This window comes from Bubalus kerabau, chromosome 4 (assembly GCF_029407905.1).
Source record: "Bubalus kerabau isolate K-KA32 ecotype Philippines breed swamp buffalo chromosome 4, PCC_UOA_SB_1v2, whole genome shotgun sequence".
NCBI classification, from domain to species: domain Eukaryota; kingdom Metazoa; phylum Chordata; class Mammalia; order Artiodactyla; family Bovidae; genus Bubalus; species Bubalus kerabau.
Window position 1 is genome coordinate 17,375,297 of NC_073627.1, and position 27,491 is coordinate 17,402,787.

General features: G+C 38.4%; 1 protein-coding gene across 1 annotated transcript in view; it reads right to left on the reverse strand.

The window, feature by feature from the left end:
- Positions 1-27,491, reverse strand: part of LOC129650792 (uncharacterized) — a 91,079-nt gene that overhangs the window by 2,031 nt on the left and 61,557 nt on the right. Inside the window, exons 16-26 of the mRNA XM_055579598.1 lie at positions 26,408-26,512; positions 23,372-23,425; positions 22,603-22,707; positions 20,303-20,356; positions 19,727-19,831; positions 18,189-18,242; positions 16,991-17,095; positions 15,684-15,737; positions 14,383-14,487; positions 5,027-5,080; positions 3,611-3,715 (exon numbers count right to left, since the gene is read on the reverse strand). Of these exons, the coding sequence (XP_055435573.1) occupies positions 3,611-3,715; positions 5,027-5,080; positions 14,383-14,487; positions 15,684-15,737; positions 16,991-17,095; positions 18,189-18,242; positions 19,727-19,831; positions 20,303-20,356; positions 22,603-22,707; positions 23,372-23,425; positions 26,408-26,512 (900 nt within the window). The remainder of the gene's footprint in view (positions 1-3,610; positions 3,716-5,026; positions 5,081-14,382; positions 14,488-15,683; positions 15,738-16,990; positions 17,096-18,188; positions 18,243-19,726; positions 19,832-20,302; positions 20,357-22,602; positions 22,708-23,371; positions 23,426-26,407; positions 26,513-27,491) is intronic.

Genomic DNA, 27,491 nt, shown 5'->3' on the forward strand with positions numbered 1-27,491 from the left:
GTTGTGGCGCACAGGCTTAGCTGCTCTGCCACATGTGGGATCCTAGTTCCCCAACCAGGGATTGAACCCATGTCCCATGCATTGCAAGGTGGATTCTTTACCACTGGACCAACAGGGAAGTCCCTCAAAAACATAGGGCTGATTCACATCCACTAGGATGGCTAGAAAAAAAAGTCAGATAGTAACTAGTATTGATTTGGGAGTGGAGGAATCAGAACCTTTTTACATTTCTGGTGGGAATGCAAAATGATGCAGCCACTCTGGAAAACAGTCTGTTCCTCAAATGGTTAAATGTACAGTTACCTTATGACCCAGCAGTTTCACTCCTAGGTATGTACCCAAGAAAAATGAAGTACATCACACCAAAAGTTGCACACAAATGTTTACAGCAACAGTGTTCGTAATAGCCAAAAGGTGGAAATAATCCAAATGTCTATCAACTGATGAGTGGATAAATGAAATGAGACATATCCATACAGTAGAATATTATTTGGCCATTAAAAGGAATAAAGTACTGATAAATGCGGCAACATGCATGAATTTTGAAAATGTGCTAAGCAAAAGAAGCCAGTCACAAAAGACCATATATTATATGATTTCATTTATATGAAATGTCCAGAAAAGCAAATCTATAGACATAGCATGTAGATTAATGATTGCTTAGGGATGGAAGGATAGGGAGTGAAAACGAAAGGGTACGGTGCTTCTGTTTGAGGTGATGAAGATGTACGAGAATGATTGTGGTGATAGCTGCACATATTTGTGAATATTAAAAACCACTGCATTGTACACTTTTAGTGAATGAGGTGTATATTATGTGAACCATATCTCAATAGATATTAAAAATGTTGAGTGATAAAAAGAAATAGTTTTATAACACAATACCACTTAAATTAATTAAATACTACACACATTGAATTTTCAAAGGGATATGCATGTATCTAAATAAACCTGAGGAAAGTGGGTTGGTAGGATAAGTATTAGATATAATAGAGAATGGACTTATGATGGGGGAAAAGAAATAGAAGTGGAAATAGGAGGTAACAGGAAAAATATAGTAAGTCCTTTACATACAAACCTTCAATCTGCAAACTTTCAAAGATTTGAATATGCGTTCAAATGTCCAATTATGTAAGTTAGTTCACAGGTCTGGGGTATATTGTCACATGCATACATCCTCGACAAGCGGCTGTGTTTTTGTGTACTTTACTGCATAGAGTACAGAGTGTGTACAGAGTACACACAGAGTGTGTAAAGAGTACATCTTTATTTCAAATCCAGCGTGTCTGGAAGCAAGCATAAAAGCAATTGTGATGTAGCTGGTACTGTACTGTACTTTTCCAGGTAGTGTATATCAGATTAAAAACGTTTTCTTTATTTTTTGTGTTTGCTTGTTTTCTATATATTATTTATGTGAAAAGTATTATAAACCTATTACAGTACAATACCATATAGCCAATTGTGTTAGCTGGGCGCCTAGGCTAACTTTGTAGGACTTACAAACAAATTGGACTTACAAACACGCTCTCAGAATGGAACTCGTTCATGCATAGGGAACTTACTGTAATAAAACACAAAGGTCCTTTCATGGAACAATGGTGATACTGTGCTATACTGATGAATTCGATTAACTCAACTGTGCACATCTGATATTTAAGAAAAAGTTCACTTTTCTCCTGCAAAAGAAGTCTAAGGTCTTGGTAAGATGCAAAGGAAGAAAGATGCAGCAGTCAGCTGGAAACACTACAACAGTAGTGACAACAAAGAGCCCAGACAGCAAAGCTTCTCAGACATTTTGGTCTCAGAACCTCTTTATATTCTTAAAAAATTCTGAATATGGCAACATACTTTTTAGTGAAAATATATATATCAATTGAAAATGAAAAATAGAAATAAGTTTCCTAAAAAATTTACTGGGAAAAGTGAAAAGAAAGTGAAGTGTTAGTTGCTCGATTGTGTCTGACTCTTTAATAAAGGCAAATAGTGTTTTATTGTTATTTTAAAAATAGTTGTGATCTCATGGACCCCCTGAAAGACAGAAGTGTTCCTGGGTTATGATTTGAGAACTGCTAGCCTAGAGAGTTGATAGCTCAAGTAATGGTCAAGTATGGTCGAGGGAGGGAAGGAATTAAAACTGAGAAGACTGAAAAATAAGCCCTGGATTGTTTCTACATTAGGAAGTTAGAATAAGTGGAGCTGGGAAAGGAAGTCATTGATTATTTCCAATTCTGAGAGCTATTTCAGTAGTTGGGGACTACATGAGGGGGGAAGCCATTTGCAGGGATTCAAAGACAGAATGTAAAGTCTGGAAGCAGAAACAGCGCCTCAAGACCACTTAGGAAGTGGCTGAAAGAAATGAGGGATGAATGAATGGTCATAATTATAAGGCAGAAGAACCAGAACCAAGTCAAGGTTAGTTTTTAAGAGGAATGGAGGAGTATATGCTACTTTATAAGTAGAGAGAAGTAGATGAAACCAAAAGTGTTGAATTATGAAATAAATAACTTTTCTACAAATATTGCATCATTACATTGTACACCTGAAACTAATACAATATACCAACTATCTCTCCATAAAAAATATTTTTTGAAGAAGTGGGAGAAAATCAGGTCAAGAGGAATGGATTTGGAAGGGGTAAGAAGAACCTCTTCAACTGAAGAGAAGAGAGGGAGATGGTGTATCTTCCTGAATAAGAAGAAATGATAAACCGGAAAAAATAGAAACTGGAGATGTTTGCAATGAATCGGTTCAAATTTATTAAAACCATGGTTTGAGAACATAATGGTTGTATTTTATTTCCTATTGTCAGTTGGGCTTAGCACATGTACTCCCTTCTTTACCATTTTAGTTCCTGGACATATTCAGTGATCAAATAATGTTTGTTATTTGAATAAATCAATATACAATCTTTGCATTCAAAGCCAGAGCTGTGCATAAGCTTTCTAGAAACACCATTCTAGTTAGAGCTGCCCCCCCAACCCCCGCTAAAATGCTACTCCCTAGATCATCTTTTTCTTTCTTAATTTGTATCAGAACAACAAAGAGAGTAATAGAAGTAAAAAGACTAAGCTAAAGTAATTATAAAATGCAAAGCCAGCAGATAAATCATGCAACTAGACTCAATAAGTAATAATAAAAATCAATAAGCAAACCAACCAATCCCTAAGTACCCTGCTTTCCCTAATACTCATTTTTATTTGCTAATTTCAATTACTCCAATATTTTTCCTTCTTGTTTTGGGGATGGAATCATGCCCTCAGGTACATAATAAATTGGTTGTACTTGTGACTTAAGAAATGAAAGGCCAGGCACAATCTTAATGTATCGTTTCTCCATCTTTTAGATCCTTTGCAGGCCAAGTGTGGACCTTGGATCAGCCATGTTGCCACAATCTGGGAGCCTGTTAGAAATGCAGGCTGTCTTAGGCTATACTTCAGACCTGAATCACAATCTGCATTTTCAAAAGATGCCCAGGTGATTCATACGCATATTCAAGTTTGAAAAGCATTGTTCTAAGTGATACAAAAGATAAGGATCATTTCTAAGGATCTTACATACACGATAACTTCTAGGAAGACAACAGAATTAAAAAAACAAACAAACAACTCACCATTGAATATCAAATGAGGCATCAATTTCTTCATTTCTTTTTCATTGAGCTCAATCCCCTCGCTCGCTAGAAAGTGGTCTAAGTCCAGGATATCAATCACCTCTCCTTAGAAAAGGTGAGAAATAAGTTGCAGAAATATTATATCACTATCTACAAAAGATGAAAAACACCATTTGTGCTTACATATAACATTACCTATATGTATCCAGAATAATCAGGAAAATCAGAAAAAAATCCCATTTTAAGTTCTGGTTCAGAAAATCAATCAGAAAGTGGTTACAAAAAAGAATTTGCTGATGGGTTATTGCAAAATTGAATGTAGCAAATTAAGCTATATATAGGTTTTTTTTCTCTTCCTCCCACCCTACGGGGAAATTAAGTTTTTTCTATAGACCAGTTTTTAATTTATTAAAAAAAAGTTTGAGAAGTCTTTGTGTAACACAGGGTGCTCAACCCAGTGCTCTGTGATTTACAGGGGAGGAGGGTGGAGTAGACAGGGGTGGTGGGAGGGAAGTTTAAGAGAAGGGGATTTATGTATACTTATGGCTGATTCATGTTATATGGCAGAAGCCAACACAACACTGTAAAGCAATTATCCTCCAATTAAAAAAAAAAGTTAACTTAGTATGACCTTGATAAGGGGAAAAGGAAATGTTTGCCTATAGTTTGCCTCTCTGAGCACTTGGCATTTCAAGAATTTCATTCATCTCAACATAGAAGTAATTTTTTTCTCATTCATTGTAAAAATAATGTAATAACATTTAAGATTATTATAAAGTGGGAAAAATATAATTACACCACCCTACCACAAAACCATTTTTAGTTTTTCATATTCCATTTCTGGTCTTTAACAATAAAGCTATATTTTCATAATGTGGAAATCTAACATACATATAACTTTATATTCTGCTTTTCCCACCTAGTGTAATTTAATTACTTCATAAACTTGTTTCCAAGTTGCTACATAATTTTTACAGTTAAAATTTCAACACATGATATCCCATAAGCCTGACTTACCATGGTTGATGTGGTAATTCCCATAACTGTTAGATATTTAGGCTGTTTCAAATTTCTCTGAAGGTCTTTAGGAAGAGATTTTTTTTTCTTTTATTCAATTAAATTATTTCCAGAGGATACATTTCTAGGATTGGGGCCAATGGGGAAAAGGAATAGTTCCATGGCTCCCGAAATCTATAACTATGTTGAAGAATTCTTCGGGGGAAATTTCAGAGAATTTAATGGATATTGACATATAAGCCCATATTAAATGTAATTTACTGAATTTCAGCAGCATCCACAAAAATGGAACACATATGAAAGAATTTAAACATTTATAAGGGAATATATTTTTCTTCACCAATTGCAAAATATTAAGATGCTATTTATAATATATTTTCATCATAGTTTGCAACTCACCCTTGATGTAACTGATAGCATCCATCAAATCATTCAGACCAACTGTACTATTACCTGTAAGGAAAGGGAAATAAACTTCATAATCAGAGAAGCTAATGTTACTGAGATTCACACTTAGGATGCATAAAGTTCTGAAAGTATGAATTCAGTCATCTTTTTTTCTAATTTTCCTTAGAATTTTATGAACTTATCCTTAGAGATAACAGTATTATCTTAGAAACAAAGCTTGCAGTCTGCAATAAATCATTCTTTTATTTTCCTATTTGCTTTTAGAGGCTACTAGAATAAAGCTAAATTAATAAGTGATTGGTAGGACTTCCCTGGTGGCAGGTCCGGGGAGATTCTACATGCCGTGGAACAACTAAGCCCATGTGACACAACTACCGAGATTATGAGCCTAGAGCCTATGCTCCACAACAAGAAAAGCCACTGCAATGAGAAGCCCAAGCACTGCAAGGAAGAGCAGCTCCCACTTTATGCAACTAGAGAAAGCCTGCACGCAGAAGCAGACCCAGCGTAGCCAACAATAAATAAAATAAATAAATAAAAATTTAAAACGAAGTGTTTGGTTACAAGTAAGTGTAGGGAGACAGGCCAAATAAACCTAACCCTGAGTATTTATCAACAAACACTTTGCTTCCCTGGTGGCTCAGTGGAAAAGACTCTAACTGCCCATACAAGAGATGCAGGTTTGATCCCTGCACTGGGAAGATCTGGAGAAGGAAATGGCAACCCATTCCAGTGTTCTTGCCTGGGAAATCCTATGGACAGAGGAACCTCATGGGCTACAGTTCAGTCCATGGGGTCACAAAAGAGTCGGGCATGACTTGGTGACTAAACAACAAGCACTTAGGAGTACCTTCTGTGTGCAAAGCACTTTGCTAGGCTTCGGGGATACAAAAGTAAACACACTGGCAGAGTTCTTGCTGTTACGGAGTACACAATCTGGTGGAGGGAAACAGACGATGAGCAGGTAAACAAGTGAGCAGAAAGGTACTGTTTTTTTGAGGTATTGTTAAGATGCTATCAAAGATGAAACAGTGCAAAATAAAAAGCAAAAAAAAAAACAACCAAACCCTAAAAAGAAAAAAAGTTTAAAAAAAGATGAAACAGGGCAATATAAGTAAAGAGTAATAGTGGGTGGGATTGCTTTAGACAAGGGGCTGAGGAAAGCCCTCTCTGATGTGTATCTATTTGGGTTGAGGCCTGAATGATGAGGAGAGTCATGTGAAGAACTCAGAGAAGAACATTCCAAGCAGAAAAACGGTATGTGGAATAGGCCTAAATGGGAATGAATTTGACATGATTGAGAGATAGAGAAAAAAGCGAGTGTGAAAGGTGCCAAATTATACAGGGCCTTGTAGGCCATGATGATAAAGCTTGGATTTTATTCTGGTTGCAATGAATGTCTGGAGGCCTAGAAGAAGGGGAGTAATTTATGATTTCATCTTTCAAAGGATCACTTTGGCTGGTGTATGCCGGATTGGGAAATTGGAAGAATGAGGACTAGATGGTAGTCTGTATTAGTGGCCCAGGAAGAGATGATGGTGGCTAGGGCTATGGTTGCAGCAGTAAAGATGGTCATAATGGGTGCATTTGGGACCTATTTTTCAAGTACAGCCTAGATTTGAATGTGGAATAAGAGGGGAAAAAAGAATGAAATCTAGTCTTTCCTCCCCCTTCCCTCCAAAAACGGCAACAGAATAGATGAAATGACATTACTGAAAAGGGGGGGGGGGGAAGTGGGGAGGCGGAGGAGAGGGCTTGAGACTTTTAGGGGAATTAAATAAGTCCATTAAATCTGGGGTGCCTTTTGGACATCCAAGTGGAGATATCAAATAAATAACTAGTTTGATATACTGTTCCTGACCTACGGAGGTTGCCCTGGAGATATAAATTTGCTTTTATCAGCTCAAAGACAATATGTCACCCAATGAAACTGGATGCAATCTCATAAAAAAGAGGATGTAGATTTTCAAAAAAGACAGCTAAGGGTCTAGCCCTGGGGCACTTCATTATTCAGAGATCTTGAAGGGAGGAAGAATCAGAAAAGGAAACTGAGAAGAAGTTGTCAGTGAAAAAAGAAGAAAATCAGATAGATACGGAGCTTTGAAAGTCTGAAATAAAAAATGTTTCAATAAAGAGGGGATAATCACTATGTCAAAAGCTGAGATATCAAGTAAATAAGAACAGAAAATTGATCATGAAGCTTGTTAAGAGATAGGTCACTGATGATTGAGAGTTGGTTCAGCTCCCTGGCAGGGAAGCGAGCGATGGAGAGTGAATGGCAGGTTAGGAAGTAAAGATAATGAGTAATGACAGCTTTTTGAGAGGTTCTGCTGTGAAGAGGAACTAATCTAGTAGTAGCTGGCCAGGGACAAGGGGAATAAGAGACACAGCTCCCTGTCAATGGAATGCAGAGACCTAGTAGAAAGGGAGAAACTGATGATGCAGGAGAGAAAGAGCAAAATCACAGCAGTTACGTCTTTGAAAAGGTAAGTGGAAATGAGATTCAAGGCACAAATAGAAGGGTTGGCTCACAGTGGGAGCAGAGATTTCTTTATAACAAGATGAGAGCAGGGTATGTGGGCATAGATATAGGTGGGTTCATAGATATCAAGGAGGAAAATGAGGTTATTCTTATCTAACTGAATCTTTTTCCTCTATGAAGTCTGAGATGAGGTGTTGGAAATTTGAAGAGAGAAGGGGTGGAATTATCTCTGAGAGTGAGAAAAGTGAATTTAGTTGGAAAAGGTAGTAGGGACTCTGGCTTCATTAAGGACTGACTTGATATTCATGGCCAATGTGTTCAAGTGAGTTCTATTCGTGCAGTTTTGTGATTTTCTTCAGAAACGTTAAAGCTTTTCAGGAGCAAGCATAGAGTAAGGCGATGGCTGGGTTTTTGCCAAGCAAGTTTGTTAGGAGTTTTGAGAGTTTTTAAGGTTATATAATGTTGAAGTATTGAATCTAATTTAAGGAAGCAAACAAGGACACATAGGGAGGAGTTGAATAATGGAAGACTGGTTGAATTAAGGCACTGAAGGCCTCCATAAGGATGGGGACTAGCTGGAGTTGGATTTCTACATTCTGTTCGGCTACACCCCATGTTCAATAGCACCAATTCTTTACATTCAACTGGTAAATGAAATAATGTCACAATAATGTGGAAGTTGTATTAGTTCATACATAATTTTTCCTAAGTAAGAGAATCAGAATTATAAACCTCAGCAGGAAAAAAAAAAAAAAAAAAAAAACAAAAAAACACAATAACCTGGACTGGCTATAGTAGGGGCCCTCTCAGCTCTATTTTAATAAAATTAAAAAATAAGTGCCTATAATGTATGAGGGGGAATCAGGTTCATTGACTCAGAATTCTACTTCCATCTACATTATTTCAGAGCTGCATGTCAGCTTTCCAACTCTTTTTGGGTTGTGTGTATGTGTGTATTTTTGAATGGCTTCCAGCTGCTCTGAGCTATTTACCTGGGCTTTTCAAACTTCTTCACACAGTATCAACTGTTGCTTTTGTTAGTGCTCTGCTTACAAACTGGCATAGATTTTGAATGGGCTTTCCCTGTTTCCCCAATAAGCTCAGTTACTTCAGTGTACTTTCACAGAATGGGAGATTTCTCCTGCATTCCTACATTGTGTTATGGTAGAACAGCTTGCGTAGTAAATGAAGGATAATGGGTAGACAGTGGATACATAAAATAAATATTTTCAGGGTGATGAAGTATTAGGCAAGGACAAGATTCAGGTCATCAAAGGAAAAGATGATTGAAGTTAAAGAGGTCAAGGAACAGCAGGTCAGGATGTTAGATGGGTGATCTATATCAGGAGTTCTTTTTTTTAATTTTGGTTTTTTGGTTCTTTTTGGCTGCACCTTGTGGCATGTGGGATCTTAGCTCCCTGACAGAGGTCTAATCTGTGTCCCCTGCAATGAAAGCATAGAATCTAACCCACTGAACTGAAGGGAAATCCCATAACAAGATTCTTAATCAGGGGTCCGTGGATCCTGTATATATAGATTTTTTTCCATTCAAGGTGAAGGACTCCCTGTAAAACATCTTTATATTCATTAATCACTAACTTAAATTTAGCATTTTCTTTAATTATTCATGTAGTCCACAAACCATAGTAGTAGTAGAAGAACCTGTGACTTTGTTACTATTGATAATAAAAAATCACTACCATTATCATATCACATGACAGTTGATGCAAACATATTGAAAAGTTACTTATACTCGTCACTACTTTAAAATGACAATAATTATTAAACCTGGTACTAGAGTTTGTTCAGTTCAGTTCAGTTCAGTAGCTCAGTTGTGTCCAACCCTTTGCAACCCCATGGACTGCAGCATTCCAGGTCTCCCTGTCCTTCACCATCTCCGGAGTTTACTCAAACTCATGTCCATTGAGTCAGTGATGCCATCCATCCATCCCATCCTCTGTCATCCCCTTATCCCACCTTCAATCTTTCCCAGCATCAGGGTCTTTTCCAATGAGTCAGTTCTTTGCATCAGGGGGCCAAAGTATTGGATTTTCAGCTTCATTCTCAGTCCTTCCAATGAATATCCAGGACTGATTTTCTTTGGGATGGACTGGTTGGATCTCCTTGCTGTCCAAGGGACTCTCAAGAGTCTTCTCCAACACCACTCAAAAGCATCAATTCTTTGGTGCTCAGCTTTCTTTATAGTCCAATTCTCACATCCACACATGGCTACTGGAAAAACTATAGCTTTGACTAGACAGACCTTTGGTGGCAAAGTAATGTCTCTGCTTTTTAATATGCTGTCTAGGTTGGTCATAGCTTTTCTTCCCAGGAGCAAGCATCTTTTAATTTCATGGCTGCAGTCACCATCTGCAGTGATTTTGGAGCCCTCCAAAATAAAGTCCGACACTGTTTCCACTGTTTCCCCATCTATTTCCCATGAAGTGATGGGACCAGATGCCATGATTTTATTTTTCTGGATGTTGAGTTTTAAGTCAACTTTTTCACTCTCCTCTTTCACTTTCATCAAGAGGCTCTTTAGTTCTTCTTCACTTTCTGCCATAAGGGTGGTGTTATCTGCATATCTGAGGTTATTGATATTTTTCCTGGCAATCTTGATTCCAGCTTGTGCTTCTTCCAGCCCAGCGTTTCTCATGATGTACTCTGCATAGAGGTTAAATAAGCAGGGTGACAATATACAGCCTTGACATACTCCTTTTCCTATTTGGAACCAGTCTCTTGTTCCATGTCCAGTTCTGACTGTTGCTTCCTGACCTGCATACAGGTTTCTCAAGAGGCAGGTCAGGTGGTGTGGTATTCCCATCTCTTACAGAATTTTCCACAGTTTATTGTGATCCACACAATCAAAGGCTTTGGCATAGTCAATAATGCAGAAATAAATGTTTTTCTGGAACTCTCTTTTTTTCCCACGATCCAGCGGATGTTGGCAATTTGGTCTCTGGTTCCTCTGCCTTTTCTAAAACCAGCTTGAACATCTGGAAGTTCATGGTTCATGTACTGTTGAAGCCTGGCTTGGAGAATTTTGAGCATTACTTTGTAGTGTGTGAGATGAGTGCAATTGTGTGGTAGTTTGAGCATTCTTGGGCATTGCCTTTATTTGGGATTGAAATGAAAACTGATCTTTTTCGGTCCTGTGGCCACTGCTGAGTTTTCCAAATTTGCTGGCATATTGAGCGCAGCACTTTCACAGTACCATCTTTTAGGATTTGAAATAGCTCAACTAGAATTCTATCACCTCTACTAGCTTTGCTTGTAGTGATGCTTCCTAAAGCCCACTTGACTGCACATTCTAGGATGTCTGGCTCTAAGTGAGTGATCACACCAGAAGTTGTTTAATGTATTAATAAGTACTAATACTTTCTTCCACTAATGTTTTGATAAATTGCATTTTAATATAATTAGCTTCTTGGTAATTTTATGTATTTAAGTTTATGCATTTAAAAATATTATTTTTCAGAAGGGGTCCAATTCATCAGACTGTGGAAGAGGTCTATGGCCTCTGATCTATACAGAGAATATTAAAGTTGCCAGGAATAAGAACAGGAGAAGTGGAGAAGGAAGCCAGTGAGCTCAGTGCTATTTCATGTAAAATGTTCTAAGTTGTATTTTTACCTTATGTATTTATATGAAGGTCATAATTTGTAACAAATATTTATTCTTTTAGGACTTATATCAGAGAAGGCAATGGCACCCCACTCCAGTACTCTTGCCTGGAAAATCCCATGGACGGAGGAGCCTGGTAGGCTGCAGTCCATGGGGTTGCTAAGAGTCGGACACGACTAGGCGACTTCACTTTCACTTTTCACTTCCATGCATTGGAGAAGGAAATGGCGACCTACTCCAGTGTTCTTGCCTGGAGAATCCCAGGGACGGGGGAGCCTGGTAGGCTACCGTCTATGGGGTCACACAGAGTCGGACACCACTGAAGTGACTTAGCATAGCATAGGACTTATATTTATATAACAAGCAATATTGATTCACAGATCACAGAATTTCCTTTTCTTCTTCAACATTTTCTCCATCTTCCCTGTCATCTTCACCTCTACCACTGTCATCATGACCAACATTTACTGAGTATTCTAGACACCGAAGTAAGACCTTTATATGCGTTCTCTAAATTATTTCAGGGCAAGAAGTTACCATAGAAAATAATTTAATTCAACCCCTTGTTTTACAGGTGAAGAAACTTAGATTCAGTAGGATTAAATTGTCAGCAAGTTAGTGATGGAATAGGGACCAGTCAGTCAGTCAGTTCAGTCACTCAGTCGTGTCTGACTCTTTGCGACCCCATGAACCGCAGCATGCCAGGCCTCCCTGTCCATACCAACTCCCGGAGTCCATCCAAACCCATGTCCATTGAGTCAGTGATGCCATACAACCATCTCATTCTCTGTCGTCCCCTTCTCCTGCCCTCAAACTTTCCCAGCATCAGGGTCTTTTCAAATGAGTCAGTTCTTCACATCAGGTGGCCAAAGTATTGGAGTTTCAGCTTCAGCATCAGTCCTTCCAAAGAACACCCAGGACTGATCTCCTTTAGGATGGACTGGTTGGATCTCCTTGCAGTCCAAGGGACTCTCAAGAGTCTTCTCCAACACCACAGTTCAAAAGCATCAATTCTTCGGCGCTCAGCTTTCTTTATAGTCCAACTCTCACATCCATACATGACCACTGGAAAAACCATAGCCTTGACTAGACAGACCTTTGTTGGCAAAGTAATGTCTCTGCTTTTTAATATGCTGTCTAGGTTGCTCATAACTTTCCTTCCAAGGAGTAAGCGTCTTTTAATTTCATGGCTGCAATCACCATCTGCAGTGATTTTGGAGCCCAAAAAATAAAAGTCCGACACTGTTTCCACTGTTTCCCCATCTATTTCCCATGAAGTGGTGGGACCGGATGCCATGATCTTCGTTTTCTGAATGTTGAGCTTTAAGCCAACTTTTTCACTCTCCTCTTTCACTTTCATGAAGAGGCTCTTTAGTTCTTCACTTTCTGCCATAAGGGTGGTGTCATCTGCATATCTGAGGTTATTGATATTTCTCCCGGCAATCTTGATTCCAGCTTGTATTTCTTCCAGTCCAGCGTTTCTCATGATATACTCTGCATAGAAGTTAAATAAGCAGGGTGACAATATACAGCCTTGACGTACTCCATTTCCTATTTGGAACCAGTCTGTTGTTCCATGTCCTGTTCTAACTGTTGCTTCCTGACCTGCATACAGGTTTCTCAAGAGGCAGGTCAGGTGGTGTGGTATTCCCTTCTCTTTCAGAATTTTCCACAGTTTATTGTGATCCACAATAAGGAGTGGCAGCTGCGCTTTACTGGAGCAGCCGTGAAAAGAGACCCCACGTCCAAGGTAAGTGAAACCCAAGTAAGATGGTAGGCAGTGAGAGAGAGGATCAGAGGGTAGACAGACTGAAACTACAATCACAGACAACTAGCCAATCTGATCACATGGACCACAGCCTTGTCTACCTCAGTGAAACTAAGCCATGCCGCCTGGGGCCACCCAAGATGGACGGGTCATGGTGGAGAGGTCTGACAGAATGTGGTCCACTGGAGAAGGGAATGGCAAACCGCTTCAGTATTCTTGCCTTGAGACCCCCATGAACAGTATGAAAAGGCAAAAAGATAGGACACTGAAAGATGAACTCCCCAGGTCGGTAGGTGCCCAAAATGGTACTGGAGATCAGTGGAGAAGTAAGTCCAGAAAGAATGAAGGGATGGACCCAAAGCAAAAACAACACCCAGTTGTGGATGTTAATGGTGATAGAACCAAGGTTCCATGCTGTAAACAGCAACGTTGCATAGGAACCTGGAATGTTAGGCCCATGAATCAAGGCAAATTGGAAGTGGTCAAACAGGAGATGAGAAGAGTGAACATCGACATTCTAGGAATCAGTGAACTAAGATGGACTAGAATGGGTGAATTTCACTCAGATGACCATTATATCTACTACTGTGGGCAGGAATCCCTTAGAAGAATTGGACTAGCCATCATGGTCAACAAAAGAATCCGAAATGCAGCACCTGGATGCAATCTCAAAAAGGACAGAATGATCTCTGTTCGTTTCCAAGGCAAACCATTCGATACCATGGTAATCCAAGTCTATGCCCTGACCAGAATAGGGACCAGACCAGACCTCAGCAAAAAGAAATACCATATATTACAGATCAAGCGTGTAGGCTAGATTCACCAGGGAAAAGGGATGTTTTTTCCCCCCAAAGTACTGCCAAATGATTTTCCAAGAGCAATGGCAACTTTCACCCAAATTTATCAGTAAGTCCCTTTCCCCTTATTCTCACCAGAACTAAATGTTCTCAGTCTTATTAATTTTTGCCTGAGAACTGAAAATATTCCCATGCTTTGCTTTATTTTGTATTTTCATGATTACTGGTGAGGTAAATGTCTTTTCATATGTTATTGGACTTTTAGATTTCCTCTTTTATGAATATTTGCCTATTTTTCTACTGTCAGTATGTTTTAATCAATGTATGAGGGCTTTTTATGCCTTAGGGACCTTACCATTTTCTCCTAGTTCATCATCTGACTTTTGACTTTCTTAAATGTTCCTTTATTACCATGTTCCCTTATGAATGAAATTTAAAATTTTATTTTTCTTTAACTCATTAAGTGTGTGATATTCCCAGGCATGGCTGAGTCCTGCAAACAACATTCCCAACGTATTTTTTAAAAAGTGTTTTTGGAGATGATATTTCTTCATGAGTCAAGATTAAGTCTTTCTATTTACACTTACTTCATTATTGTACTAAAAAGACTACTTACAGTAGTTCTAATACAAGGGCTCAGTGCTTCTCTGAAGAACATAAGATGTCTGACACTCACCATCAGCTGACAGTTGGGTCATTAGTTCCTCAAGTTCCTCATCTTTGAGTTTAACTCCCATGTTTTCCACAAAAGATTCCAGTTTTTTTATTTTGACCCTTGGTGCTTTGGAAAGAAGGGCATGGAATAAAAACAAGAGTATTGACACTTAAGAGTGAAAAATGCCAATCATGATCATGCATCAGAAACCTCATTGGACAGAAAAGCACAAGGGCACAGAGAAACTATTAACATATATCTCTCCCAAGATTTAGATTTGCCTGTAAGATTTAGATTTGAAAGTAAGAAAAAATTCAGAAAGGTAACCATTGAGACAAAGCTAAACAGTAAACAGTGTTTATTTTTATGGAGAGGGATTAGATCAGTGGGAAGTGAGAGACTTTCACTTTAAAAATATGAGATATAATTGGCATATAACATACTAATTTCAGGTATACAATGTAATTATTCAATATTTGTATATATTGCAAAATGATCACCACAATAAATCTAGTTCACCTCCTTCACCACACATAGTTACATATTTTACCCCCTTGTGGTAAGAACTTTTAAGATCTACTTTCTTAGCAACTTTTAAATATAAAATAAGGTATTCTTCACCACAGTCACCATGTTGTACATTACATCCTTGTGACTTGGCTTTTACTTCTTTATATCAATTTTTGTAAGTGGTAGAATTAATTTTCTTATAATTTTGTGTTTAATATTTTTTCTAATTAAAAATATAATTATTTACATTGAATTAGTATAGAAAGTGGAAATAGGATATCTTCTTTAATGTCTATCCAGGGGACTCTGTTTCATTTTCCATGAGAGGTCATTTAGAGAGGAGTAGGTAAGTTTGGGGCTTCCCTGGTAACTCAGATGGTAAAGAATATGCCTGCTATGCAGGAGACCTGGGTTTAGTCCCTGGGTTGGGAAGATCCCATGGAGAAGGGAATGGCTATGCACTCCAATATTCTTGACTGGAAAATCTGGAGGAGCCTGGTGGGCTACAGTTCAAGGGGTCAAAAGAGTCAGACGTGACTAAGCTACGTACACTTTTACTTTCAGGTCAGTCTAATGATTTTTGATTGAAATAACCACCAACTTATGTGTTCTATCCAGAAAACAGTGTTAGAAACTTCCTACAGTAATATACTTTAACTTGTATCTTAAAGGGCAGTGCACACAAAGAAGAATGATAGGTTATGAGTCATAACAATGGATCAATACATTGGCAGGAAGTAAACTTGGAATATTTAAAAGAAAATACTAAGGATTTTATTTTTACTTGTTCTTTCATCATACTTTTCACTCACCTTTGAGGGCCTTCACACTTTTTAGCAATCTATTCTTAAATACTTTTCCATCAGCTGTAATATAAGACACAATTAAGAATATAGGTTAAACGATGGAAATATTAACAAAGACAGCACAGAGACAACATAGAATCCATAATTTCAGGAGGAAAAAAAAACTCCTTTCTCATTTGTTTAGAAGTTATTCTGTTTTATCCTCAAGTAAGAATGAAACCAAAGCTGAAGGAAGCTTTCATTGATATAAATCTACCTATTCTTGGGAAATAGATGGGGAAACAGTGGAAACAGTGGCTGACTTTGGCTCCAAAATCACTGCAGATGGTGATTGCAGCCATGAAATTAAAAGATGCTTACTCCTTGGAAGGAAAGTTAGGGCCAACCTAGATAGCATATTAAAAAGCAGAGACATAACTTTGTCAACAAAGGTCCATCTAGTCAAGGCTATGGTTTTTCCAGTGGTCATGTATGGATGTGAGAGTTGGACCATAAAGAAAGCTGAGCACCAAAGAATTGATGGTTTTGAACTGTGGTGTTGGAGAAGACTCTTGAGAGTTCCTTGGACTGCAAGGAGATCCAACCAGTCCATCCTAAAGGAGATCAGTCCTGGGTGTTCACTGGAAGGACTGATGTTGAAGCTGAAACTCCAATACTTTGGCCACCTAATGTGAAGAGCTGACTCATTTGAAAAGACCCTGATGCTGGGAAAGATTGAAGGCAGGAGGAGAAGGGGATGACAGAGGATGATGGTTGGATGGCATCACCAACTCAATGGACATGAGTATGAGTAAACTCCAGGAGTTGGTGACGGACAGGGAGGCCTGGCACACTGTGGTTCATGGGGTTGCAAAGAGTCAGTCACGACTGAGCAACTGAACTGAACTGATCTGTTGAATTAAAAATAGTCTTTCTTCTTTGTTTCTTCCTTTTCCCTTCCTTCTGTTTCTCCTTTGACTTCCCTTTTTGACTTGGTCATGATTTAGATTAGGCAGTGCTCCCAGAGAGACGGGATAATTTAGCCCTTATGGTGGGATATTAGTGAAAGATAGCATCACTGACTCAATGGACCTGACTCTGAGCAAACTCTGGGAGACAGTGAAGGACAGGGAAGCCTGGTCTGTTGCAGTCCATGGAGTTACACGACTTAGCAACTGAACAACAAAAGATGTCAATTTTCTGTATTAAAATGTTAGGAACAAGATTTCTTCTTGTGTGAGGATTGCATTTTACAATTTAGGTTTTATTGGACAATACACATATATAATTTCACCAGTTTTCACACACAAGCCCAGGCTAAGCTAAATCCTCACCATGAACTGGCAGAGTTTTCAGCAGCTCCTTCTGCTCCTCAGTAGTGAGTGCTAGCCCCATTCTCCTCATCACATTGTTCAGATCGCTGACATTAACCTTCTCTCCTTTGGAAAGATGGGAATTGTTAACATGTAACAATTTTAGGACTCATTTTAGGAAAAGACTCTGATGCTGGGAAAGACTGAAAACAAAAGGAAAGGGGGTGGCAGAGGATGAGGTAACCACCTCAGATACCTCAGATACCTCAGATAGCATTACCAGCATGAATTTGAGCAAACTGTGAGAGACAGTGGAGGACAGAGGAGCCTGGCATGCTGTAGTCTATGGGGTTGCAAAGAGTCAGACACAACTTAGCGACTGAACAACAACAGCAATTTCAGGAATGGACTAAAGATTTCAAACTATGAAGCAGATTACCTATGTGGCATCATCTTTAATTAGACAAGCAAATTGACTATGAAATTTGTTAAACTATGTAGATTCAAAGGACATGTGGGTGGGTGGATTGAGTCAGAAATAGAATTCATACTTTTAAATCAAGCAAAAGAAAAGTTTTTATAATTCCAGATATAAGTCAACAGCCATTAAATTTCCTGAACTATTGTGTCTTTAGACACAGTAACTGAATTTCCTAGCTACCCTACAAAAATTTACCTTGAGATTGGACAGTGTGGACCTATATTTTGGGCTTCCTGGGTGGCTCAGCTGGTAAAGAATCTGCCTGCAATGCAGGAGACCTGGGTTTTTGGTTGTTTAAACAATGGTGAAGTGGAAAACATTATTGATAAAAACATCACATAATATAGCTCTATGTGGGAAAATCCCACATCAGATTATAAAAGAAACATTTAACATTAAATTTGTAGGGAGTCAATTTCAGCTCAGTCGCTCAGTCATGTCCAACTCTTTGTGACCCCATGGACTCAGCATGCCAGGCTTCCCTGTCCATCACCAACTCCTGGAGCCTGCTCGAACTCATGTCCATCGAGTCGGTGATGCCATCCAACCATCTTGTCCTCTGTTGTCCTCTTCTCTTCCTGCCTTCAGTCTTTCCCAGCATCAGGGTCTTTTGTCAATTTAGCATGTCAATAATAGCCTAAAGAAAAAATGACTGTTTAAAAACATCGTTTTTGAAAAAATAAAGCATTGAGGTCTTATTTAATAATGAATTCCCTTTCCCCCTAACTGCTTACTCACCAATGAAAGCTTTTGCATCATCCATTGCCACATCCAAATCAACCATTTGATTCTCTGTCAGAAAAGACAATTCAGGCACAATTCAAAACTTAGAGAAAAATGTTATAAGACATTTAAGTTGTAAGTTGTAAACAATTAAGTTGTAAAGTATTGGAATTCATCTATTTTTCATGATTTTCTTTAGTAACTCTTTTAACTCAAAATACACAAGAAACAGGAAAGATCAAAATGTTAGCATGAGCATTCATTTAATTAATATCACTTTCTGTATAGTATCAAATAATCCTTAATGTAAAGAAGCAAGTTTAATAGCAATCCCTTCTAATAGAGGGATTACTATTAAATCTATTTATATAAATAGTATAAATCTAAATCTATACTATTAAAAGAGGCCTCTCCCTTTTTTCAAACCCAATAACTGGAACATATTTCTATGGTCAAGATAGAATCTGAAACCCTGAAGTCATTTATTTACATAAGCATCTGACTCTTAAAGCTTAACAGTATGCTATCTTCCCACTCTCTAAATTTTGCTTATGTTCCCCACCACCAACCTTCAGGACTGTAAACTATATGACAGCAGGGACCATGCCTTAATTTCCTTTATACTACCAGGCATAATTTGTCTATCATTCAGGGTTTTGCATATAGTTCGTGCTAGCTAGACAAATGAATTTCAGTGGTGCAAAAATAGCCACACTTTTGAATTAGAAAAAAATTTTGACTGTGTTATTGAATGAAGGATCCTAAAAATAATTTATTGGTAATAATATCTTTTCTGGTAGGAATCATTTTGAGGACTCCTAGCTAATATATAGGGACCATGATTACCAGCATTGTTAAACCCAGGAGAGTGAAGTTTTAAACTAAAAAATAGGCTAAAACTGTTTCCTCTGTTAAGGCCAGAAGCTAGGCTAAAACTGTTTCCTATGTTAAGGCCAGATATAGGTAAGGGTAACATAGAATATGTTTACTGGTGGCCGCAGCCTACCTTAGCTATACCTGCCAAGCCCTAGCTGAGAACAGAACACTGAAGGAAGAAGAGCAATTTGTTCACTTTGATCGGCATGTACTGGCTCTGCTGAAAGATGTGCTATCTAGCTTTCTTACAGAAACTTGCTTTTTATTAGCTTTTTTTTTTTTTTTTTAATTCAAGGCCACTGGATTTGTTAGACCCTAATAAGGGAATCTTGGACTGGGGCTCATCCCTTAGCAATTTCTTCCTAATGAATTATCCTAGCTTTGCTTTTTTGACACTTTTATCAAGGTTAATTGGTCTTATTGGGTCCTTAATGAAACTTTATCTTACTTAAGAAAAGGTATACATGGGAGGGAGAGAATGAGGGAAGGAAGGTGCATGCAAAATGATAACATCTGTTAACTTTAGCCTGTATTTGTTATATTGGTCTCCATTTTTATATATGTTTGAAATATTTCATAAGTTTTCAAAAGAGATTAAAAAAGAGGTTTACTTTCAGAAGCTCTTATGTAGAAACCCTAAGGTTCCCTCTAGGTACAGTGGTATCTGAAACACTTACCATCAACTGGCAGATGGGTCAGAAAATCTTCATAGTCCTCTTTCTCAGGCTGAATTCCCATGTCCTTCATTAGAGTGTCCAGTTTATTGACACTGATTTTTTTCCCTTAGGAAAGAAGAGGGTGTACTTAAGAAATATAAGCAAGTCCAAGAAGTGGAAGATTATGTCTTTAAGTGGATTCTATCTTTGAGTTTCATCCTAAGTGGAGGGTGAAACACTGGCCATTTAAGTGAACCCAGAGAGTTAGAATTGGAGTCAAGAAGAGAAAATGCTCTCTTAACACTGTGCTGTAGCTTTTAATTGAAGTAATCATGGGTGAAAAAGAAGAATTAGATAAACATATGAACTGTGATAAAGATAACCAACCTAATGAAATAAAAATTTCAAACTTGCTACATGTTACTAACAATGAGTTCTTCAAATGTACTTATACCCAAAGAAGAATAGTAGGTTACCAGGCCTAAATTCAGCATCAGTACATCAGTGGAACATTGAAAGAGCAAAATTCTAATCATACATTTTAAAAAGCAGATGCAAAACACAATAAATTTTAGATGCTATTCTCATGATTCTTACCTTTGAGAGGTTTCACACTATTCAGTAATCTTTTCTTATATACCTTTCCATCTCCTGAAAGATATGGTAAAATTCAAGTCAAAAGAAAAAGGACAAACTCTTGTCATTTTATAAGACATTTTACACAATTCACCTAGAAAATTATTCTATTTCACTTTCAAATTATAACAAAAGATAAGGATTGTTCTCAATCTATCCTTTATGTGGAACACACAGCAGTAGTTGATGCAGGCTACACACACACACACACACACACACACACACACACACTCACACACAAGATTCTTCTCATTCTTCTCTTCTTTAATGGCACTTTGACTCCTCTGCCTTTTTCTTTTTTCCTTGCCTATGCTCTAGGCCCAGGATGTATTCCTACAAGTATATATTTAGATCTAATGATAGATCCTAAAAAGGGATGACATTAAAGACAGGTAACAACCCATGCAGTAACATAATACAGAAATGAAAAAAAAATTGTTCTCTAAACAAAATCTTTTCATAAATGGAGGTGAATTCAACAGAGACAGAGAACAAGGGACACCTACCAGCCTAACTCATCCCTACAGGTGTTATCTGCCTCTGGGGAGAGGCCTCCATTCTGTGGCAGGAGTGTCTGCAGAGTGGACAGAACCCTCAGCACCTGGCATATGTAGGTAGTCATCTCCATTACAGTCCATCTGCTTCTTCCTGAATCTCTATCCTGCTTTCTTGGGGCCAATATCCTAAGAATGTTGCATTTCTCACAACTGGCCCCGTGAGAGCAGTTGGGCGGGGGGATGCTAGACACAGTGAGTAGTCATGGCCTCAGGTGTATGTGGGGAGGATTCACAGGAGGCATTGAGCATTTGCTGCCCAGGGTGCCAATTCTGCCACTAGGGTCACTAACTTCCTTAGTGATGTGTAGGCTCTCTCACAGGGACAGACTTTATTTTCTTGGGCTCCAAATCATTGCAGATGGTGATTGTAGCCATGAAATTAAAAGACGCTTGCTTCTTGGAAGACAAGCTATGACAAACCTAGATAGCATGTAATATCATGTATGAAACGAGTTGCCAGTCCAGGTTCAATGCACGATACTGGATGCTTGGGGCTGGTGCACTGGGACAACCCAGAGGGATGGTGTGGGGAAGGAGGAGGGAGGAGGGTTCAGGATGGGGAGCACATGTATACCTGTGGCAGATTCGTTTTGATGTTTGGCAAAACTAATACAGTGTTTCAGGTTTAAAAATAAAATAAAATTAAAAAAAAAAAAAGCAGAGACATTACTTTGCCAACAAATGTCCTTCTAGACAAAGGTATGTTTTTTTCCAGTGGTCATGTATGAATGTGAACATTGGAACATAAAGAAAGCTGAGCGCCTAAGAATTGATGCTTTTGAACTGTGGTGTTGGAGAAGATTCTTGAGAGTCCCTTGGACTGCAAGGAGATCCAACCATTCCATCCTAAAGGAAATCAGTCCTAAATATTCATTGGAAGGACTGATGCTGAAGCTGAAGCTTCAGTACTTTGGCCACCTGATGTGAAGAACTGACTCAGAAAAAACCCTGAAGCTGGTAAAGATTGAAGTCAGGAGGAGAAGGGGATGACAGAGGATGATGGTTGGATGGCATCACCGACTCGATGGATATAAGTTTGAGTAAGCTCTGGGAGTTGGTGATGGACAGGGAGGACTGGCATGCTGCAGTCCATGGGGTCACAAAGAGTCAGACATGACTGAGTGACTGAACTGAACTGAGGCTCTCTCTTGCCTGGGGAACAATGAAGGATGGGAACTATGGGGCAGGGGAAGAATGTCTATATGTTGAGGTCTCTGGAATTAGGCAGGAGGTACAGTTGAAGCACAGGCTGGCCTCTAGGGTCTCTGTGGGTGAGTCTACACAGGTGCCCAGGAGGTGAAACTTTTGAGGAACTAACTCACTGGGACACTGACCAATCAGAATGGGTACTGACAATATAAGCACATGGTCCAAAATGTTCCTGGCTCTTATATGTTTACAATTTAGTTGCTGGACTGTGGGAGAGCTACTGGGGGAGGAACTTAGGATGTGGGGTGCATTTTCAGAGGACTACCTAACGATTTAGCTGTGTAGCTATTAAAATAAAAAAAATTTAATCACTGGATGAATAAAAAAGAGAGAAGTCTCTCACTTCCAAATGAAAACACAAGTGACAGTAACAAAGTTTCTTCTGTCTCATCTGCATTTTTCTTAGGGGGTTTCTCAGGACACTGGACAATTCTCACTCTAAAGCCCACAATATCACATTTCCCTGAGCACCAGGATGGGATGTTAACAACTCACTAGAGATTGGCAGAGTTTTTGACAGCAGAAACTGTTCTTTTTCAGTGAGCTCGAGTCCCATGTTTCCCAGCACAGTTTTAAAGTCACTGGCTTCCACCTTGTCTCCTTTGAATAGATGGGAATTGTTTCAGGTGATAATATTAAGAAGTCTAATTATTCTAAATTATAAAAAAATAATCCAGTACAACCTTACTTTTAACTGCAGGATGAAGTTTAAATACATGAGCTGACTTCACTTACACAGAGTTATTGTGAAATCCATTACTTGAAAAGCTTTTTAAATTCAAATAAGAAGATAGATAACATTTCTATCCTGTGTATGTGTCAGTGTGGCATAGAGTAACACAGAGGCTCAATGACTCGTAATGGTAAGTAGAGTCTACAGGCAAGTAATATCTCTGTTACTGCTTCTTAACCTGAATTATGGAACTGACTGTTTAAAGAGATCACATTTCCTGATGCAAAAACTTCACATTAAGATTCATTGTGTTCACCTATATTTTGATTTTTTTAAACACTAGAGAAATGAGAGCACATTACTGGCCAAAACACTGGACAAGTTAATATTCCTTATGGAAGGGGCCACAGTTTCTCTAAATCTCTAATAACCTAAACTATTGTCAATAAGTCAAAATTATCAATAAATAGATAAAAGAGCAGAGTGAACTTACTAATGACTGGACAGAGTAAACTACTGCTGTAAGTAAGTAATTCTCCATAAAACATCAAGATCTCCATTTTATAACATCTGATACAAATTCTTACTCACCTGTAAAAGTATTTGCTGCATCCATCAACACATCCAAGCCAACCTTTTGATCTTCTGTAAAAAATTCAGAATTTAGATTCAGGTATTTGTACCAAGTGGCTCAGTGGTAAAGAATCCACCTGCCAATTCAGGAGACACAGGTTTGATTCCTGGGTTGGAAGATCCCCTGGAGATGGCAACGGCAACCCACTCCAGTATTCCTACATGGGAAATCCCATGGACAGAGCAACCTGGTGGGCTACAGTCCATGGTGTCACAAAATCATTGGACAGCACTTAGAGACTAAACAACAACAATAACAAAGATAATAAGGTATCTTTAACAAAGATAATTGAAAAATTAAATACACAAGTCTCTTCAATAAGTAGTTTGGGAAATCTGAACCATTTTCTTAAACCACATACCAAGATAAACTCAAAATGGATTAAAGACTTAAATGTAAGCCCTGAAATGATAAAACTCCTAGAAAAAAACATAGGCAGTAAGCTCTTAAACATTGGACTTAGAAATATATATGTATTTTTTGGATGTGTCTCCTTAGGCAAGGGAAATAAAAGCAAAAATATTCAAATAGAATTACATTAAACTAAAATCCTTCAACAACAACAAAAAAAGCTAAACAAAATATACTAAACAAAAAAGATCTTCACGACCCAGATAATCACGATGGTGTGATCACTCACCTAGAGCCAGACATCCTGGAATGTGAAGTCAAGTGGGCCTTAGGAACCATCATTACCAACAAAGCTAGTGGAGGTAATGGATTTCCAGTGGAGCTATTTCAAATCCTGAAAGATGATGCTTGTGAAAGTGCTGCACTCAATATGCCAGCAAATTTGGAAAACTCAGCAGTGGCCACAGGACTGGAAAAGGTCAGTTTTCATTCTAATCCCAAAGAAACGCAATGCCAAAGAATGCTCAAACTACTGTACAATTGCATTCATCTCACACACTAGTAAAGTAATGCTCAAAATTCTCCAAGCCAGGCTTCAGCAGTCTGTGAACTATGAACTTCCAGATGTTCAAGCTGGTTTTAGAAAAGGCAGAGGAACCAGAGACCAAATTGCCAACATCTTCTGGATCACTGAAAAAGCAATAGAGTTCCAGAAAAACATCTATTTCTGCTTTATTGACTATGCCAAAGCCTTGACTGTGTGGATCGCAATAAACTGTGGAAAATTCTGAAAGAGATGGGAATACCAGATCACCTGACCTGCCTCTTGAGAAACCTGTAGGCAGGTCAGGAAGCAACAGTTAGAACTGGACATGGAACAACAGACTGGTTCCAAATAGGCAAAGGAGTATGTCAAGGCTGTATATTGTCACCCTGCTTATTTAACTCATGTGCAGAGTACATCATGAGAAACGCTGGGCTGGATGAAGCACAAGCTGGAATCAAGATTGCTGGGAGAAATATCAATAACCTCAGATATGCAGATGACACTACCCTTATGGCAGAAAGTGAAGAGGAACTAAAGAGCCTCTTGATAAAAGTGAAAGAGGAGAGTGAAAAAGTTGGCTTAAAGCTCAACATTCAGAAAATGAAGATCATGGCATCCGGTCCCATCACTTCATGGGAAATAGATGGGGAAACAGTGGAAACAGTGTCAGACTTTATTTTTGGGGGCTCCAAAATCACTGCAGATGGTGACTGCAGCCATGAAATTAAAAGACGCTTGCTCCTTGGAAGGAAAGTTATGACCAATCTAGGTAGCATATTGAAAAGCAGAGACATTACTTTGCCAACAAAGGTCCGTCTAGTCAAGGCTATGGTTTTTCCAGTGGTCATGTATGGATGTGAGAGTTGGACTGTGAAGAAAGCTGAGTGCCGAAGAATTGATGCTTTTAAACTGTGGTGTTGGAGAAGACTCTTGAGAGTCCCTTGGACTGCAAGGAGATCCAACCAGTCCATTCTGAAGGAGATCAGCCCTGGGATTTCTTTGGAAGGAATGATGCTAAAGCTGAAACTCCAGTACTTTGGCCACCTCATGCGAAGAGTTGACTCATTGGAAAAGACTCTGATGCTGGGAGGGATTGGGGGCAGGAGGAGAAGAGGACGACAGAGGATGAGATGGCTGGATGGCATTAGACTCTATGGACGTGAGTCTGAGTGAACTCTGGGAGTTGGTGATGGACAGGGAAGCCTGGCGTGCTGCGATTCATGGGGTTGCAAAGAGTCGGACATGACTGAGCGACTGAACTGAACTGAACTGAACCGAAGGTGTTAATGTATCTATTAATAATAAATACATTGCACAGAAATAGTATAAACAGTTGCCAAGTTAAATAAAGCAATACAACACAATGCTGGCATATTGTTGGTACAAAGAAATGTGTTTAAAACTCATGACTTTCATCCTTGAACAATGAAGTCCTGCTCTAGAAAAGATCTTCTTTCTAGTCGTTGGGGTTCCATGCTATTACAAAGGAAACTTGAAACCAGCCCCCATGCCAGGCAAGATTCTCCAGTGAAGAAAGAAGAGACTACTCCCCTCCTTTTCTTCAGTCTGAGTCCTTTTATCTTAGCCCTGATTCCATCCCAGTTATGCTATTTTTAAAAAAAAGGTCAGTCTATATTCTTATGTATGTATCTTTATATCTTTTCCTAATTCTTTTTTATCTTTCCTTTATCTTTCTTCCTTATCTTACTCAATTGGCTTATACCTTGTATCTAACTTTCCTGTAATTACTTCAATTATGTCCTAAAAAGGATTTTTCTCTCTGTTCTCTTTCCCCCCACCCCGTTTTTTGTTCTGAGGCAATCCCATGATCCACAGTCCTCTGATTCACACTTTTATTCTCTACCTCCCTTTCACCTACCACATCAGATCAGTCTTCCCAATATATTACCAGTGTGGCTCCCTAAATAAGACCCTTATTATCTGGATTTTTATAAGGCTCTGTCCTCTGAACTTCAGCAACAGCCTCTACATTGTATCTCTGCTTTCAGTTTTCTCTTCTGAACATGTCTTTCCTCACTGCTTTCAGAGTGAGCTGAGTCATCACCTACAAGATAAAGGCATCCTAAAGGCTCACCAGTAATTGGCAGGTGGGTCTGCAAGTCCTGGATTTCCTTTGCTTCAAGTTTGAATCCAGTGTTTTGTAGAACATTACTTAGGTCACTGACCGTAACCTTGCCTCCTTAATAAAAACAAGAGAAAATAGATAAGAATATCACGAAATGAATAATTCAGACTGTTAACACTTACCTAGAAATAAAAGCACAAAAGAGCTTTACACCAAGTTGTGTGGAATAAGAAACAAAATATGATCCCAAAACTAACTGGGAGAAGTTTATATTGGGGAGAAAAATGTAAAGAAAGAGTTTGGCAACTCTGGTAAATTAGACAATGACAACAACCAAATCATGTCATTCTGGTCAAAAAGTAAGATCTGAAACTTCCTACAGTAACAATAAATTAGCTTCTTAATGTAATTTATACCACAGAAAAACTAGTTAATGAGGCAGGCTTTCTAAATACAAAATGACAAGAAGAAATCACAGAAGGAATGACTGACACAAGCACGTAAAAATGAAAAATGTCTGTGTACTGAAGTACAACATAGTGGACAGAAAGTAATTTGGTGGCTGCCTAGGTCTGCGAGAGTTATAGGGAATGGGGAGTGACTGCTAATTAGTGCAGTTTCTTTTTGGTGATGACAATGTTCGAAATTAATTGTAGTGATGGTTGCACAACTCTGTTACTATACTAAAAAGCATTGAATTGTACATTTTAAATGGCTAGATTACAAGGTGTATAAATTATATTTTAATAAAACTGTTGTTAAAAAATACAGCATAATAAAGTAAAGATGCAAACAACCAAATGGAAAAATATTTTCTATAGACATGACAATGTGCTAATATCCTTATAAAGAAGTCATTGAAATTAATAGGAAAAATGCAAAGATACCATAGGATAATGGACAAGATGCCAGACAAATAATTAAAAGACTGAAAGATATAATGATATAAACCATTTTCAACTTCACCAATTAAAAAAAATACTTCATTTTTCATCTGTGAAATTAGCAAGGCTCAAAAAATGTGAAACAGTATATAGTGGCTAACACATAACAGTAATGGGTGCTCTTATTCATTTATATACACCAAAGAGTT